The sequence below is a fragment of the Somniosus microcephalus genome, chromosome 1 (genome assembly GCF_052327205.1).
Source record: "Somniosus microcephalus isolate GS21.2 chromosome 1, FLI_Smic_1.0, whole genome shotgun sequence".
Lineage (NCBI taxonomy): Eukaryota > Metazoa > Chordata > Chondrichthyes > Squaliformes > Somniosidae > Somniosus > Somniosus microcephalus.
In genome coordinates, this window is record NC_140987.1 from 100,907,503 (window position 1) to 100,925,624 (window position 18,122).

General features: G+C 46.9%; 1 protein-coding gene across 2 annotated transcripts; it reads left to right on the forward strand.

Annotated features, from left to right (window-relative positions):
• The first annotated feature begins 14,710 nt into the window (after window positions 1–14,710).
• On the forward strand, window positions 14,711–17,804 carry ctxn3 (cortexin 3). Of its 2 annotated transcripts, none has more exons than XM_085984381.1 (2): window positions 14,711–15,320; window positions 16,714–17,804. In XM_085984381.1, exons 1-2 carry the CDS (start codon window positions 15,272–15,274, stop codon window positions 17,049–17,051), a joined length of 387 nt encoding a protein of 128 aa, XP_085840507.1. In that variant the 5' UTR covers window positions 14,711–15,271; the 3' UTR covers window positions 17,052–17,804. The 2 variants fall into 2 exon arrangements, with proteins under 2 accessions (XP_085840507.1, XP_085840516.1); XM_085984390.1 differs by lacking the exon at window positions 14,711–15,320 and adding an exon at window positions 15,336–16,225.
• The last annotated feature ends 318 nt before the right edge of the window (window positions 17,805–18,122 follow it).

Genomic DNA, 18,122 nt, shown 5'->3' on the forward strand with positions numbered 1-18,122 from the left:
AGAGTAGAGTTTCTAAATTTGTCAATGACACCAAACTTGGGGGTGTGGCAAACAGTGAGGAAGATATCAATCGACTGCAACAGGACATAGAAAGGCTAGCAGAATGGGCAGACAAGTGACAGATGGAATTTAATACAGAGACAAGTGAGGTGATGCATTTTGGCAGAAGGAACAGGGAGAGGCAATATACACTTAATGGCACAGTTTTAAAGAGTGTGCAGGGGCAGAGGGACCTGGAAGTTAATGTGCATAGGTCCCTGAAGGTGGCAGGACATATTGAGAGAGTGGTTAACAAAGCATATGGGATCTTGGGCTTCATTAAATAGCGGTGTCATGAATCTTATCATTCATGGAGAAATGACTCATTAAATAACACTGGGCAGCCAGCTGGTGGCGCCGTCCAAGGAGTATAAATACTCGGACGTGGGCCCAGCTTGTTCAGGACGTTTTTGTAACTAGAAACTCATGGTTGTGAAACAGTTGATTAAAGCCTTGTTTTATACTCAAACCAAGTACTTAGTAGTTATTTTAAATCAAGAGGTATTGAGTACAAAAGTAGAGAAGTTATGCTGAACCTTTATAAAGCGCTGGTTAGGCCACAACTGGAGTATTGTGTCCAGTTCTGGTCACCACACTTTAGGAAGGATGTGAAGGCCCTTGAGAGGGTGCAGAGGAGATTTACCAGAATGGTTCCGGGGATGGGTTATCTTAGCTACAAGGACAAGTTGGAGAAGCTGGATTTGTTTTCATTAGAGCAAAGGAGGTTGAGGGGTGATTTGATAGAGGTGTACAAGATTATGATGGGTTTGGATAGGCTCGACGGGGAAAGGCTGTTCCCACTAGTTGATGGTACAAGGACTATGGAACACAGATTTAAGGTTTTGGGCAAGAGATACAGGGGGAATGTGAGGAGCACTTTTTACGCAGCGAGTGGTGATGACCTGGAATTTGCTGCTGACTGAAGTGGTGGAAGCGGAGACACTCAGGCCTAGAAATTCAGTTGGGCGCGCCAGCCGTTAGCGCCTTAGGGGGAGTAGATCTCGAGCGGTAGGCGCTTATCGCCCGGGCGCAGCGCGATCTGCGCCTCTCCCCAACTTCAGGACACATTTAGCGCCGGCACAAAGTCTTAGCGCGCGCCCTGCTGCGCGCGCAGATCATGACATCATATAATAGTGCAACGCCCTTTGTGCGCCCCAAACCGGAACTTCACTCGCGCCGGCCCATTGTGCGCCGGGCGTCCCGAGCGACTGTGAAGTGGAATGGTACACAGGCCAGCCGGGCCGGGGGGAGCGCTAATTAAAGGGCACTTACCCAGCAGTATAAAGGCCAGCCATTTTGCAGCATTCACTCTTGTGCAGCGGTTTTTTGGACAGAGACCAAGGAGGAGAGTTTACTGGTTTGGACCAACACTTGGACAGGTATTTTTGGCTCAGGCCAGAGCTTACCAATTATCTTAGCCTTCATTCAGAGCTCAGTGTTTGCCAGCATATAATGGGGGCTGCATTGGGTGGCAACGCTGAATTTCAGCCTTATGCCAGAAGGGCTTACAGACGCCATGAGAGAGTGGCAGCCCTGGCTAGACGCAGAGGGGGCAACAGGCGTCGCCAACTGAGGCCTTACCCACGCAGGGTATACCGCCAGCAGACCTCCTATCTGACCATGTCTGCCGCGATGTGTGTTAGGAGGCTGCGATTCCGAAGGGAGGTGGTTACAGACATCTGCCGGCTGCTTCAGAGAGATCTGCAGCCACAGCTGATGCGCAGGACATCTCTGTCGGTGGCAGTGAAGGTGACGGTGGCTCTCAACTTCTATGCCTCCGGCTCCTTCCAATCCGCTACTGGGGACATCGCTAACATCTCCCAGTTCGCCGTGCATTGCTGCATCCGCCAGGTGACCGAAGCCCTTTTCAGAAGGAGACATCAATTCATCTCCTTCCCCATGACCCTGGACAAGCAGCAGCAGCGTGCAGTGGGGTTTGCAAGAATAGCGGGCTTCCCCATGGTGCAGGGCGCCATTGACTGCACGCATGTGGCTTTGCGGGCACCTCTTGAGCATGCCGAGGATTACCACAACCGGAAGGGCTACCATTCCCTCAATGTACAGCTGGTGTGTGACCACAGGCAGCGCATCCTAGCTGTCAATGCCCGCTTTCCAGGCAGCAGCCACGATGCCTTTATCCTGCGACAGACAACTGTGGCTGACATGTTCCAGGCACAGCCTCCCCCAAGAGGATGGCTTATCAGGGACAAAGGCTATCCTTTGTGTACCTGGCTCATGACCCCGCTCCGCGCGCCCACGACCCCTGCTGAAGAGGCATACAACGAGAGCCATCAAGCGACGAGGAGCCTCATAGAACAAACAATCAGTGTGCTCAAGCAACGGTTCCGCTGTCTCGACCGCTCCGGGGGAGCCCTCCAGTATTCGCAGGATCGAGTCTCCCAATTCGTCGTCGTTTGCTGCATGCTGCACAACCTGGCTATCCGCAGGACTCCGGCACTGCCACCTCACGTTGGACCACCACCTCAGGAGGAGGAGCAGGAGGAGCATGAGGACGACGAGGACGAGGAGTACCAGCCCAGGAGGGACGCACAAGGTCCAAGGGCCGCCCATCGTCGGCTTATTGAACGTCACTTCTAGGCCCCCTGTCAGGGAATGGCTTGTGCCAATGATAGAACATGATTGCAGCCGCTCCGCAAGCCCTCAGCCGGTTAAGGCAACAAACACTTCAAAGATCAAACATGGACAATGTGAATAAATAAAATGGTTTATTGTACAAACTCTGGGCCCTTCCCACATGAAAACCAAAAACAGAGGAAACCCACAAAAAACACTCAAACACATTACTCGCTCCCACAACCTGGGGAGGATTAACAAAATAGGGCAAGTAAAATGGCCGTCATTCTCGGCCTTCGTCCAAAACAAACATCACATCATCGGCCTTCAAAAAACAAACATCCAATTCTCGGCCTCAAGAAACAAACACAAATGGCCACACATTCGACTATTTGGCCCGCTAGGGCGATGCCTTGGCCATCTTTGGGTGGCCCCTGCCCGCCCTGCTGCTCCGCCTCAAAGTAAGGCCATTGGCTGCTGCGAGGCTGGGGGCAGGCTCCTGAGGGGCACATGTCGTGACGGCAGATGCCCTTGGGGGTCGGCCTAGTCGAGGTCTGGGCGTCGAGCGGCCAGCTATTGATTGCTGCAGCTGTGGCTGGCCAGCATCAGTCGCTGCAGCAGCTCCTGGCAGCTCCACTGGGGGAGTGGCAGTGGTGGCTGGAGGAATGGCAGCAAGCTGGTGGATGGCAGGCGCTCGCTGGTCGCCTGAGACACTGGCACTCGCCCGGGCCAGCACTGCAGCATGCGCACCAATCTGCCGAGGGACAGACCGATGTGCTGCTGCAGCGCGCCGGGTGCCCTGGCGATGCCTGGCTGACACAGCGAGTGTGGCAGCAGTGAGTGCCCGTGTTGACCTGTTCACTGACCGCAGCAGAGCAGCCAGTGACTGGACGGCACCACTAATCACCTGGCCAGTCGCTGAAAGATCTGCCCGGTATTCCGCCCGACTGGTGGCCTCTAAGGGCCCGAACTCGGCCACACTCCGAGAGAGGGAATCGATGGACTCAGGCAACCGTGCCACTGCCGCCATGAGCTCCGTGTGCCGGCGCTCCGAGTCCGCGGACAAGTCTTCGAGGCGTTCCATCTCCTCGGCGAAGAGCATCTCCTGACTGGAGGCCGGACTCTCCCTCTGGGGAGAAGGCCGCCGAGCTGGCCGACCCTTCCTGCGTTGCTGGAGGCCGCTGGGCCCAGCAATTGGACTCCCCTCCGATGCATCCCCCCCTCTGGGGAGAAGGCTGCTGAGCTTCCACCCCCCCTCCCGCCTTTCTGCAGCACGCAGGTCCCAGGAGCTCCCCTCCCCTTCGACACTTCCGCCACGCTGCCCTCCAGGGAAGACGTGTCCCCTACATTGGCCTGGGTGGCTGCGGCTGAGGGTTCCCCTGATGGGCCGCCTTCCTCTTGCTCCTCCTCCTGCTCCTCCTCGGAGGGTCTGTCACTGGCAAGTTGAGGGACCTCCTCTTGACCATCTGAAAGCAGGAAGGCACAAGAGTAGCTTTAGAGTGAGGAGAGGGCGTCAGTGCGGGATGCATGAGTGGTGGCATTCAGCGCATTGGTCGGACAGTGGCAAAGGATGTAGATCTGATGCGCAAGTGGGACGAGAGAGGTGCAAAAGGTGATGTCCTTACCATTGCTTCCCAGAACAGGGTCGGCATCTCCACATGCAACGGGCCCAATCACCCGGCCACCCATGAGGCGCTCCACGCGATGTTGCAGGTCGGTGAGTGGCTGGATATGGGGTCGTCCTCCCCCGGTCGCAGTCCGGCTCTTGCGATTATTCACCAGCTTGGCCTGCAAGAGAAAGGACGGCCTCTAAGTACAGTGTGATCTTGTGTGCACTGCCTCCCATGGTGGAATAGCCTGGCCAGTGTGTCGCCATGATCTGCTGTGCACTGCCTCCCATGGTGGAATAGCCTGGCCAGTGTGTCGCCACGATCTGGTGTGCACTGCCTCCCATGGTGGAATAGCCTGGCCAGTGTGTCGCCATGATCTGGTGTGCACTGCCTCCCATGGTGGAATAGCCTGGCCAGTGTGTCGCCATGATCTGGTGTGCACTGCCTCCCATGGTGGAATAGCTTGGCCAGTGTGTTCCGTGCAGAATGTGCAATTGATGCTCATGCCTGTGCCATAGCTGCTGGATGAAGGCTGGCCATTAGAGCTTTCAGGTCCCTTTGCCCATAATGTGAGGTGCACATGCAAGGGTGAGGAGGTCATTGGAAAGGGTACTCACCCTGACAATGCGTGTGAGGTCATTTAACTTTTTGCAGCATTGGGCACCGGTCCTGGGGACGTCGCTGTTGGCTGACAGCTTGCTGGCGACATGCCTCCAGGCTCTCCTGTAGACGCGGACCGTTGCCTTCTTGCCATTGTCCGGGTACAAAACATGGCGCCTCTTCTCCACAGCAGCAAGCAGCACACTCAGATCACGCTGAGAAGCGCTGCGCACGTTCACGGGCCTTCTCCATGTCTTCAGGCACTATTTGGGTCCAGCAGCAGTGTTCAGGCCTAGCTGGAGGGCTCCACTATCCAGGGCGTGGCAGCAGACACAGTCGACCCTTCCCCCTTAAGAGCTGGCCGGCGCCAGGGTGTCTGCTGTCAGTCACGAGATGGCCGCACTTGCGCTGCGCCCGGCCTCGGCGCTATCGATCACCACCTCCGGCTTAGCGCCCAAAGAGAGGCGTCCAACAGCAGTTTTAGCGCTCGCCCGAACTAGTAGGGCGAAGCTAATGAATATCGGAGAAGTGGCCTAGATTTGGCGGTGGCCGCAAACTTTAGCGGACGCCCCACTTTAGCGCCCCAAAAGTGGCGTCAATGAATTTCTAGGCCTCAATGTTTTCAAGGGGAGATTGGATAGGCACTTGAGGGAAATAAACTTGCAGGGCTACGGGGATAGAGCGGGGGAATGGGACTGACTGGATTGCTCTACAGAAAGCTGGCATGGACTCGATGGGCCGAATGGCCTCCCTCTGCTCCGTTATGACACTGTGACTATGACTCTATGACTACTGAAAAAATAAACTTTTTGAATTTAGGTGTATTTTAACACTATTGTAAGATTGACCTGTAGTTCTTTTGTTGCTTAATTTCATCACTTTTTAAGGGAAAGTCTCATCTAAATGCTTTGGCATTTGCTTTGATGCTATCATACCGCAATGAAAACAATAGAAATGATTTTATTAAAGTAAGAAGTTCAAAATATTTTTAATTACTGCATTGTTTCATAATACATTATAAAAGTTCTGGTAAATGATAATCAAAAATTACAACTTAATCTTTCCACAGAATAATTTTGATTTAAATGGAAGTGTGCATTTAATAAGTAAAGTGCGTATTACAGGCACTGTAAATTCCCTTTATTTAGAATTTTTTTTTCACTTTATAGTCAAACAACTGCTTTATCATGATAGCAAAATACTGCAGATGCTGGAAATCCGAAATAACAACAGATAATGCTGGAAAAACTCAGCAGGCCAGGCAACATCCATGGAGAGAGAAATAGAGTCAACATTTCAGGTCGAAACCCTTCGTCAAGACTGAAAAAGCACAGGAAATGAAACAGATTAAAAGGTCAGTTTGGGGGCTGGGAAATGGGGACGAGAGAACAAAAGCTTTATCATACTGGGCTCCTATGTCCAATATTTCAGTATAAATACTTAAACACTCTGTACATGTATACATGTTTTAACAGGCTTTTTCCTAAAGTTATTTGCATTGGTCTACTTGAGACCAATATGGATTTCTTTCCAGGCATAATCAATATTCATCACATCTGTAGTCTTCAGGCTTTCATTGAACTTACTTCACTTTTCTCTTTGGTGTTAAATTATTATCTTTCAACAGCCTAATAAAATACCAGGTGAATTTACTATTAACTGACTTAAACTGCCTTCTGATCTAAATTTGTACAAATAAATTCCATTTCTAACAGTTAAAACTCACGACTTGGTCACACTTCACTGCTGCTCTGCAACATTTCAGTCTCTAGTTTCCAACCACTATGAACTTAGGTATGACTCAGAACATGACGGAGGATTCATAATAAACAAGTGACAAAAGCCTTCCATTCATGTAAGGCTGGCAGTTATTGTGACTGAACACCGAATGCAATTTAACTATCCTTACTAGCTAAGTTATACCAGTTCTCAATGTGACGTAGAGTGGCATCTTAGCACTCATCCTAAGGTTGCAAAGAAAAACTTAAATCATTGAAGAAGAAGTAAGCAGTCTTCAAGATCTTGGGTTATTGTAAATTTAGCAATGGAATAGTGTTTGTGATAATTGCAACTCTGCAAAACTTGTCAACTAATGGCAAGTGGTATCTAGTTCTATTACATAGGATATACGGCACAGAAACAGGCCATTCGGCCCAACCAGTCCATGCCGCCGTTTATGCTCCGCTCGAGCCTCCTCCTGTCTTTCCTCATCTAAATCTATCAGCATAACCCTCTATTCCCTTTTCCCTCATATGCTTGTTTAGTCTCCCCTTAAATGCATCTATACTATTCGCTACAACCACTCCCTGTGGTAGCGAGTTCCACATTCTCACCACTCTTTGGGTAAAGAAGTTTCTTCTGAATTCCCGATTGGATTTCTTGGTGACTATCTTATATTGATGGCCTCTAGTTATGCTCTTCCCCACAAGTGGAAACATTCTCTCTGTATCCACTCTATCAAAACCTTTCATAATTTTAAAGACCTCTATTAGGTCACCCCTCAGCCTTCATTTTTCAAAAAAGAGACCCAGCCTGTCCATCCTTTCCTGATACCCTCGCATTTCTGGTATCATCCTTGTAAATCTTCTCTATACCTTCTCCAGTGCTTCTATATCCTTTTTATAATATGGCGACCACAACTGTACGCAGTACTCTAAGTGTGGTCTAATCAAGGTTCGATACCTATCTTAAAAAACAACTTGGATGCCAGAGAAATCTGTAAAATGAAATGTAGATATGACTTCTGAATCAATTCACTGCTAAATTAATGAAATGCTCTTAGAACACTAGCCAGATTCATATGCCAAATTAATACTACAAGGATGGTTAACAGGTACTTTAAATCCATAAAAAGTATTCAAGAAAACTACTCCCAAGATTTAAAGTTGTAGTTATACTGCCCCTTTTGCATTGAAGCAAAGTTGTTTTGGGTGTGCATTTATACAAAAGTGGCAGTATAACTCTAGTCCCAATCTGACCCCTGCATGTAGTAAAGACAGATAGTGTAAGACGTCGTCCAGCAGGCTATCTCACACCCATATTGGTCCTGCTGCTGGAAACAGGCCAAAGTGTGTGTGTAGGAGAAGGGAAAATTGTTCTAAAGGGCTGCAGGGAAATTGAAAGGGACGTAGCCATTTAAGGGTAAGTGGCCACATCTCATTGTAAACTTTAGCAAGGCCTGCAAATATTTAAAAAAAATAGTATTTCAGACTTTTCGAGTGGCTAAACAGTGGCTGGCAAAGCTCAGTGTGTAGCCCAACAAAGATGGGCACAAGGAAATGGAAGCTCCTATATTTACAGGGAGGGAATGGGGGAGGGGAGGAGTAGCAGCCAGGAAACTCGGAAATGCGGGTTTCCCAGAGGTCCTGCCGAAATAAACGGCAGGGCCTCATTTACATTTTTGACTCCGTTACCAGCCAGATTGAGAGGCAAGCTGGCTGCCTGTCGGATGGAAAGGCCAGCGGCACCAGGCCCCAGCCAGGGAGTGGAGGGAGGGAGAGATCATGGGTCAGGAGTGCACCATGGAGGGCCGGAGAGGACATTGCGGGCCGTGAGTATATCGGAGGAGAGGGGAGGGCGGAGAGGAGATCGCGGGCTGCAAATAGATCAGGGGGTGGGGTGGAGCGGAGATTGCAGGAGGAAATTGGGCAGTGAACAAGCGTGGGGGGGAGGGGGATCCGATTGCAGGGAGGGAAGCAGGTTAGCTTGGGGGCCCAGGAGCGAAGCACTCCTACTCCTCCTGGCCCACAAGCAGTGCTGTAAAAGCACTTACCGGATGGATCCAGCTGTTCTTGCCTCCCTTCAGCTGGCGGTTTCCCAAGCCCTGGGAAACCTGGTCCGCAGCACTTAAATTTAAAGCTCTCCTAAAATGTGAAGCAAGCTGCCTCATTAAAATATGGAAATGATTGGCCCGTCTCTTGCGAGCAGGTTAGTCCCCCCGCCCCAAATCCACCTTTTGTTAAAACTGGAATTGGGCGCATTGGAGGCAATGACCCCGTTAGGCTGCACGGCTGTGTAGCAGTCTGGAGCTCCCGCGCAGCCGGCTTTATAATAGAAAAAAACATGCATGCTTGGGAATTTGAATGGGCCCGCAGCCCACTAAAGGGGTGCACACCCAAAAAAAATTAAAGGGAACGATAGCAAAATACTGCAGATGCTGGAAATCCGAAATAACAACAGAAAATGCTGGAAAAACTCAGCAGGCCAGGCAACATCCGTGGAGAGAGAAATAGAGTCAACGTTTCAGGTCAAATCCTTTGTCAAGACTGGAAAGGCACAGGAAATGAAATAGATTGAAAGGCCAGGCTGGGAGAGAACAAAAGAGAAGTGAAGAGGCATTAAGAGGTATTCAAAACGAGACGAGATGGTGATAGGACTAGTGGAGACAAAAGACGGCTCTAGATTAGGTGTGAAATCTGCTGGCAGAATGAGAGACAGCTGCCATGTGGGAGAGAAAAAAATAAAGGGAACATTGGTTGGAGGCGGGTTGGGTCAGATTTCTCATTTTTTAATTTTTAATCATCGACCTGAAACATTGGGCAGGATTTTCATTGGGCCGTGGAGGCAGGATTGGAGGCGTGTGGGAGGTTAAAATCCTGAAATCAGGGGGCATGAACCCATCCCGCCCCCCAACCCGCCTCCATGCCAGTTTCAAAGGAGACGGGTACCCGACCCGCACTGGGACCCACCTCCCCGAGGCAGGAAGGGGATTAGTACCAATTAACTGCCTGTTAACAGGTAGTTAACAGGTAGTTTTTAGCCTAATCCCTATTTTCATTAGTGAAATGTGGGATTCCCGACGGCTCCAAACCACGCCAAGTTAGCGAGGCGGGCCGTCGGGATGAAGGGCTTGGAGGGTTCGAGATGTCCGGTGTTCAGGTGAGTGATGGGTATATGAGTGAAGAGGTAAGTGTGTTTGGTGTGTGTAAAGTGTTTAAAGAAGTTTTACTTACATGTGCTTACCTTTACAACCTTCCTTCCTTCAGGTCTCGGGAGTCCCTCATCTCACTGGCACAGAAAGCAGAATGGCCGCAAGCTGTCAAAAGTTGTAGCATTCAGATTTCTGTTCCGGGGAGATCTCTAAATCATCCTGAGAGGAAGGAATTAACCTGGAGTACAGATTGTCAGTGTTTGTCAGCTTCAAACAGCTGTGAAATGCTGATATTTCATCTGTCAAAAGGTCTTGACAGATGAAATATCAATCTGTGACGTCACCTGTTGCCGGGTGGTCCTTAATTGGCCTGCTGAGCCTGCTGGGCGGGCTCAACAAGGTCAATCAAGTCAAAATTGCGTGGGTTGGCTAGAACTTGATGGAGGCGGGACTACAACCCCAAAAGTTGTAGTCCCGCCTCCTACCCACCTCCTCAATGAAAATCCAGCCCATTAACTCTGTTTCTCTCTCCACAGATGCTGCCTGATCTGTTGAGTATTTCCAGCATTTTCTGTTTCTATTTCAGATTTCCAGCATCTGCAGTATTTTGATTTTGTCCTCATGGGTATTGTCAGGTGAGCATGCCTTGGTGGGATAATATTGGGTGCAGGAAGCCTAGTGCTTGCTGATTTCCCTGTCTTCTTTCACCGTGAAATATTACAATTTGTGCGCTTCAAAACCAAGCATCAATTCACCAGATTCAGTTTGACTTGCTGGCTCTTCAATTAGGTGCTTTTCAGCATTCTGAGCTCCCATGAAAGTTTGTATTGTAAGTCTTCCTGGGCTATCAATTTGTCTTGGAAAAGAAAATGGAGTGGCGTGTTGAATGGGCTGCTGATTCACTATTACCCTCTTTATACTGCCCATGATGAATTTATACCCCCCCCCCCCTCCCTGTATCTGGTCTCATCGTTCGTCCTGTTCTGCTGAAGCCTTGTAAATGCTCCAATTCCTGTTGACTTCCCAGTGAATTAGCAGAAAATATTTGGCTGTTTAAGGTTCCACATGAACATACTTATAGAAGAAAAGAAAATGCTCCAAAAAGGTTGATTATTTTTTCCATTAAAAGTATTAATAACAAAAGCCAATGGTAAAAATGTAGTGTGAAACTAAAAGCAAAGAAGCAAAACTAAAAAAAACTTCATAGAGATTCTCTTAGAACCATTCCAAATGGGAGAAGTTAAGTCTCAGCTCAATCTCGGCCTAAGCGAATGAAAAATGGTGCCACACTTCATTTAAATGCATTTTAATATCTAAGTGATGCATAGGCTCATTTTTGATGAGAGCACTTTAGGCTAATCTAGAAGGTTTGCTGGGAAACCACACTCATAGTGAATTTGGGCTTTATTTGTCTATATGGATTTTTGTTTGATTTTCCACTCCCCAGCATCTGCTTTGCTTCTGTGCTACTGGCTTAAGACTGGACAATCTATCTTTCTAAGAAAAACTGACTTGTGGAGTTCATATCATAAGATGTACCTTTGCTTTCTGCAGATTATCCACATGTTCCAATAGATTTTTAAAAGAATAATAATCATAACCTCAAGAATATTTGTCCTGCTGATGGGATTACTGGTTACAATCCTCACTATAAAATATGTCATTTTTGGCTTTTTTCCTTTCAATCCTTCATAGCTCTATGAAGTGAAAGCTAATCCTCATTTAAGTCAAACAGTACAGAGCGTGTGGTGGATCTAACTGCTAATTAAAATGCTATCCTTTAAGAAGATCATCAGGCTATTCTCTGTGCATGTGTAAATTTCCAAGAACAGATTTTACGAAGCTCTTGTAGTCCAGGTAAGATTTAGTTTTTTTTATGAATACCTAAATGTCCTACATTCCTAAAAATAAATAGATATCACGCCTGATAAGGCAATGTGAAATTAAATGTTCCCCAACTAAATCTCTCTGAAAGATTAGTTGAAATGCTGTCCAGGTCAGACTGGCACAGTGCAAAGCTTTTACATTTGGTGTATCGCACGCTTTCTTATAAAAGGTATCTTTGTCATGCAATTGGCCCCAAGTAATATGGCACATATCCACTGTACTAATAATCAAGATAATTATATTCGATCAATTTTTTTGGTTAGAAAAAAATTCTTCCACTGCCTCTGATTTGTCACACTGTTTGTCCGACATCCAATACTGGTTGAACAGCAATTTACTCAACCAGCCCTCGGGTAGAGAATTCCAAAGATTCACAAACCTTTGAATGAAGACATTTCTCCTCATCTCAGTCCTAAATGGCCGACCCCTCATTCTGAGACTGTGACCCCTGGTTCTAGACTCCCAAGCCAGGGGAAACATCCTCCCAGCATCTACCCTGTCAAGCCCTGTAAGAATTTTATATGTTTCAATGATATCACCTCTCATTCTTCTAAATTCTAGGGAATACAAGCCTAGTTTCCTCAATCTCTCCTCATAGGACATTCCCCCCATCCCAGAAATCAGTCTGGTAAACCTTTGTTGCACTCCCTCTAAGGCAAGTATATCCTTCCTTAGGTAAGGAGACCAAAACTGTACACAGTACTCCAGGTGTGGTCTCACCAAGGCTCTATATAATTATAAAGACTGAAGCCATTGTCTTCTCTCCCCATTTCCTAGCCATCGTGTCCATCCCGCTCCCTGGCTACTGTCTGAGGCTGAACCAGAAGGTTTGCAACCTTGGCATCCTATTTGACCCTAAGGTGAGTTTCCGACCCCATATCTGCTCCATCACCAAGACTGTCTACTTCCACCTCTGTAACATCACTCGTATCTGCCCCTGCCTCAGCTTATCTGCTGCTGAAACCCTCATCCATACTTTTGTTAACTCTAGACTTGACTATTCAAATGCACTTCTGGCCAGCCTTCCATTTTCCACCCACCATAAACTTAAACTCATCCAAAACTCTGCTGCCTGTATCCTAACTCGCACCAACTCCCATTCACCCATTACCCCTGTGCTCGCTGACCTACATCGGCTCCCGGTCTGACAATGCCTCGAGTTTAAAATTCTTATCCTTGTTTTCAAATCCCTCCATGGCCTCGCCCCTTCCTATCTCTGTAACCTCCTCCAGCCCTATAACCCCCACAAGATCTCTGTGCTCCTCCAATTCTGGCCTATTGCACATCCCCGGTGTTAAACGCTTCAACATTAGTCATCTAGGCCGTAAACTCTGGAATTCCTTCCCTAAACCTCTCCACCTCTCTTCCTCTCTCTTCTCCTTTAAGACGCTCCTTAACACTTTGATTAAGCCTTTGGTCACCTGTCCTAATATCTTCTTATGTGACCTGGTGTCAAATTGTGTTTGATCACGCTCCTGTGAAGTACCTTGGGACGTTTAACTACATTAAAGGTGCACCTTGTTGTTGTTGTTGTTTTGGACAAGTTGTAGTTTATGTAGGTGACGGTGCAGTTGATGAATGGGTGAGTATCTCAGCTGCGGGGGTAAAATAAAGGCAGATGTGGGCAATATTGTGGAAATAAGAGGTCTTGCTGATGAGTAGGTGGGATTGTGAAGCTGAGCTCAGGGTCAGACAGACTTGGTTGTGCAATGTCCTGCTCAGCTAAACCAAACTCTTGAGGGGATTAGAACCGGGGAGGTTCTGGGTGCAAAGTTTCTGCTAGAACATCATTCTTTGATCTTGCCAGTGTTTCATTAGAAAAAGCTTTGGTTCATCCATGACTTGATGTTGAACAAATAGTCAGACAGTACAATTGCAGTTGTGAAGTAAAGGGTGGTGGAGAGGTGCGCATATATAAGTTGGCTCCATTGTCAACCATAATATCACCAAGGAGGAGCATGTAGATGGAAAAATAGGAGAGACCCAAAAATGGAATGAAAAGACACTCTGGAGCAATTTTCCCCGTAATTGTTCTTTGGACCGCGTGGCTCCTTTAACAGGCTGCGTGGCCCATTCAAAAGTCCATGCATGCGTGTTTTTTTTTTCAATTTAAAATCGGGCTCACCGGCTGCGCGGGACCCCTGGAGTGCTGCACGCCCATGAAGCTGCGCAGCTTAAAGGGAACGTTGCATTGGAGGTAACTGGGTACATGAGGAGAGGCTATTACTCAGTCATTGAGTATATTTGACAGAGATCAATAGATTTTTGGATACTAAGGGAATCAAGGGATGTGGGGATAGCTCAGGAAAGTGAAGTTGAGGTAGAAGATCAGCCATGATCTTATTGAATGGCAGAGCAGGTTTGAGGGGCCGAATGGCTTACTCCTGCTCCTATTTCTTATGTTCTTATTACAGGAGATATACTGGATACATTGAGAGAGCTTTGGATGATGCCAGAGTGATGCCACACAGAGGTGGGGCACAGTGGGGAGGTGGTGAAGGAGGATGATATGTTGACCACATCAAAAGCTGTAGAAAAGCTGAGGAGGACACAGAGGGTTAATGTATCACATCCAGAGTCAGAAGGGATGAATCATAGATTTAAGCTTGGAGAAGCTTGTTCAAATAGGGTAGAGTAAAGTCATAGAGGGATTTGAAGATGAGGACAAGGATCTTGAACTCAATTCACTGAGAGACAGAGCAAGTGAACCATTACAGGTTAGTACAAGAGAAGGGATAGGTTGTGGAATCTTGGATACACTGAAGTTTTTGAACAGTGGAGGTAGGTGAAGAGAATATTGGAGAAGTCGTGCCACGAGGTGATAAAGGTATAGGAGAGGTAGAGGCCCACATAGGCAATGTTTTATAGGTGAAATAAAATTGTCCTGGTGACAAAATGCAGGTGGGGCAAAAAATAAACACATCTCAGGATCTAACATAAAAATTGCATTCATCAAATTACCAAGGCAAAGCGGCAGGAACTATGGAAACAACCATTGGGTGGTAGGGTCGGATGAGAAGGGGAGCTATGTCCCCATTACATATTTTGGGCACGAGTTGTCTCCCTTTCTCCCTCCTCGATCTGCTACTGAAGGTGCCACTTCGATCTGCTCTGATTGCGAGTGACGGGCGGGAATGCCCCTGGATTTGGAAACCATGATTAATTTTAAACGCTTTTTTTATCGGTAGCTTCATCAGGAAGAATTATTTCAAGAGTTTCCTTTGCTGTCCGTGCTCAGATCAAAAATCGCTTGAAGCGAAAAAGAACGAACCTGCGCTTACCTCACCGAGATTCTGACTGCAAATAATCGACGAGAAAAGGGGGTTTTCCTGCTTGGCGTAAGGATCGCCCGTGTGTACTACACCTCTCAAGAGAAAGCAACACTCATTTGTACATGAGAGGGAGTGACAGTCGCGTGTTTTTGGTGCAATTTATTGAAGAGAGCAGGAGCTGTCAGCACAAATGGGAGAATGGATCGCCTTTTCTCTCGAACAGATCGAGGTCATGGTGTTTACGTGTATGTGTGTGTGTGTGGTGTATCGTACGCAATACCGACAATCTGCTGAAGAATAGTTTTCCTTCTGTAAGAAAGTATGAAGTTGGATTTGTTTTTACATACCACTGTGTAAACTGGGATTAGAGATTTCCATCCTCCACAATCTGTAGGTGCAGTAATCCGAGCCACAGGCAGATGGATCTAAAACATACCTCGCTGGCAAGAATGTATCGCATCTTGTTTGGTAAGAATGTATCGTCACACGCACACTGAATTTACACAGCACACGGCCAACTCATTTTGCTTTCTAAGTCGGTTATTGCAATGTGCTCTTTAACAGTTTATGGATTCCATGGATCCCACTCAATACTCAGGCGGCAGGTTGCTCGGAATATTTAGCACACGAGTATTTTAGTGAGAGTTGGAGAAACTGTTGCAGTATTTTACGAGAAGTGACAGGGACAATGCAGAATCGTTACTGAACACCGATTCTTCAACTGACGTTAATGTTTCTGTCGACTCGCAATGTATAAGCACTGTGAATGAACATGTGTTGCTGAATAGTCAGTGATCCTTTGCAGTCAGGGACTGTGTTATATTCTATGCGACAGAAACAAATTAACACATCTTTCAGGATTAGTAACCCAGGAAATAAGGGCAACATATCTTCTTGCTGTTCGGTGGAAATGGTGTTCTATCTTTCAGCTGATTTTATTTAATAGAGACAATTTCAAAATGAGACTTATTGGTTGATAGAAGAAGGTAAAGAGAGCGAGATATGGAAACATTGCACACTTTGAAAATGTTGAGTACGTGCTTTGTACATCCGCGTGTTATTATTGGCTGTCCGATCCTGGTGGCTGGGAAGGATTCAGATGATTATCAACAAGACACGAAAGAAAACTGTTGAAATGTTGTACTGAGCGGACTAATTCTCGCGGTTTGGCAAAGCGGCAGAATCCTGTCTTAAAACGTCACGTTCTCCAATCTGTTCAGTCTAGAAGGATCAATACATGAATGACGTTTCCAAATGAAATGTCAATTGCATTGCCTTACGGGGTATTTAGCCTTGAGTGAGGAACGATTGTAGGTGCTGATCTTTCTGAAGGTCTGGAATCAGGGGAGACCAACAGGAGAGTGATGGAAACGGTACGGTACAAAGCGGACTCTTGCTCGTAACATCTGTGTCGGCAATATGCAGAACTAAACATGATTTTGCAAAGTACTAACAACACTTTTTGTGGATGTATGGTACACAGTTTTTGAAAGTAAATAAGTAGGCTGGGTTCACGTCACATTTTCTAATGCTTTGGATTTTATATTTTATTCACGTATTGCGTTATATCTAAAAGCATCGTTGTGTATTTGACCATATCTGTTTTTGATAGGTTGAATAAGTCCACATTTGCTAGGCAGATGTGGTTATCTTGACCAGCCGAATAAATGTAGCTGGATTTGAAGAACAACCTAATCCTGGCACGGCTGCTGCAAGTTGGGAAAGAATATAACTCAGTTTTACAGTAGTGATATATTTTAACATTGTTACTGTGTGGTTAAACTCCACACGCAGAGCCTGTTCTGGGGTAACTGGCTGAATTGCATCTAACTTTTAAACACTGAACAATTGTTCTTTACAGGTCAAGGGCTTCGACCCAGACATTTTCACCATGGCCTCAACGAATTGATCATGAGAAAGAGAACATTCTGTGATTATTCACTTCCTCTCTACTGGACTATGGACGGTGAAGCATTCACTTCCACTCTGCTGCCGGCAGGAGGCGCAGTCCACGAGGGGATGACTCTGGAGCAGAAAACCACTTTCGCTTTTGTTATCTTCCTGTTTATCTTCTTGGGAGTCCTCATCGTACGGTGCTTCAGGATCCTCCTGGATCCGTACAGGAGCATGCCCACTTCAACATGGGCAGACGGGCTGGACGGATTGGAGAAAGGACAGTTCGACTATGTATTGGCCTGAAAGGGGGCTTGTGGTTACAAGTGACTGATGGATTTCAGGGTGTCAGCCCGTCCCAAGTCTGTGACATGAAACGTGAATTGCCAGCAGGATCTTTCAGCGACTGTGGACCGTGAATGGTCTTCAGAATGGGACAATGGGACACTTTCAACGTAGAGAAAGCCCCCGTGATGCCATGCAATTCATGGACATGATGTTTGATGATCAAACTGCAATGTTTACGTTCTAAAAACGAGAGAAGGCTGTCAGCCCCTTCTCCTGTAATCCCGATATTGTCTTTCAAATGCCGGTTGGTATTGCAGAGATGAAAATAATATTGGGTGTAACTAACACGTGTGTAGATACACTGAATAAGTGATAAACTGTTGGAAACTTCGAGATAAAGTATCCGAGGGGTGGGGGAGGGGTCCATAACTAGCAAGTGTAATAATATAATTACAGGGATTAAATTCTATGGCCTCCTCTCAAAAGACTTCTGCGCGTTACAGATAAGCATTTGTTTGGCGGATTTGCACTATATACGCAAAAACTTAACACCATTTCATGTGATTCAGTTACACCTTTAGAAAGCTTGCTGGGCTTTAGCATTCCTGGTGCTGGACTTGAATCTGACACACGCTGTGATACAGCTTTCAATTTGATCTCATATTCATGCACCACTTAATGGAGAGAGAACGATTTTATTTCAGCGTGTCAACCTTGTATCTTTCTATGAATCAATAAGCATAAAATAAAACTCAACATCGATCGCTCATAGCATTTAGTTTGTGTGGCCTGATTCTGACCTTCAAATCCTGAATTCCAATCGTTAATAGACCAACTGTTGTCTCCTTTGGTCACCCCATAGCTGACAGTCACGGAAACTCATCACCATGTATGGAGGTCTCCCAGTCAAGCTGAGAAGTACACACACATCTCTCTCACTTGGCTAAATCCAGACTGTTTAGGTCAGATTGGCAGAGGTTTATAGACCCTCCAGTTTACAAAGTGGTATTGGTGGAGTTAGCCAGCCAAAACCATGCTGTCTACCAGCATACCAGTAAGCTTCCTATACTAATAAGCTTCCTATAATTC

Coding starts and splice junctions, on each gene's coding strand:
- ctxn3 (XM_085984381.1), top strand. CDS start 15,272: ATGGATCTAAAACATACCTCGCTGGCAAGAATGTATCGCATCTTGTTT. Junction 15,321..16,713: donor AATGTATCGCATCTTGTTTG/GTAAGAATGTAT, acceptor TGTTCTTTACAG/GTCAAGGGCTTCGACCCAGA.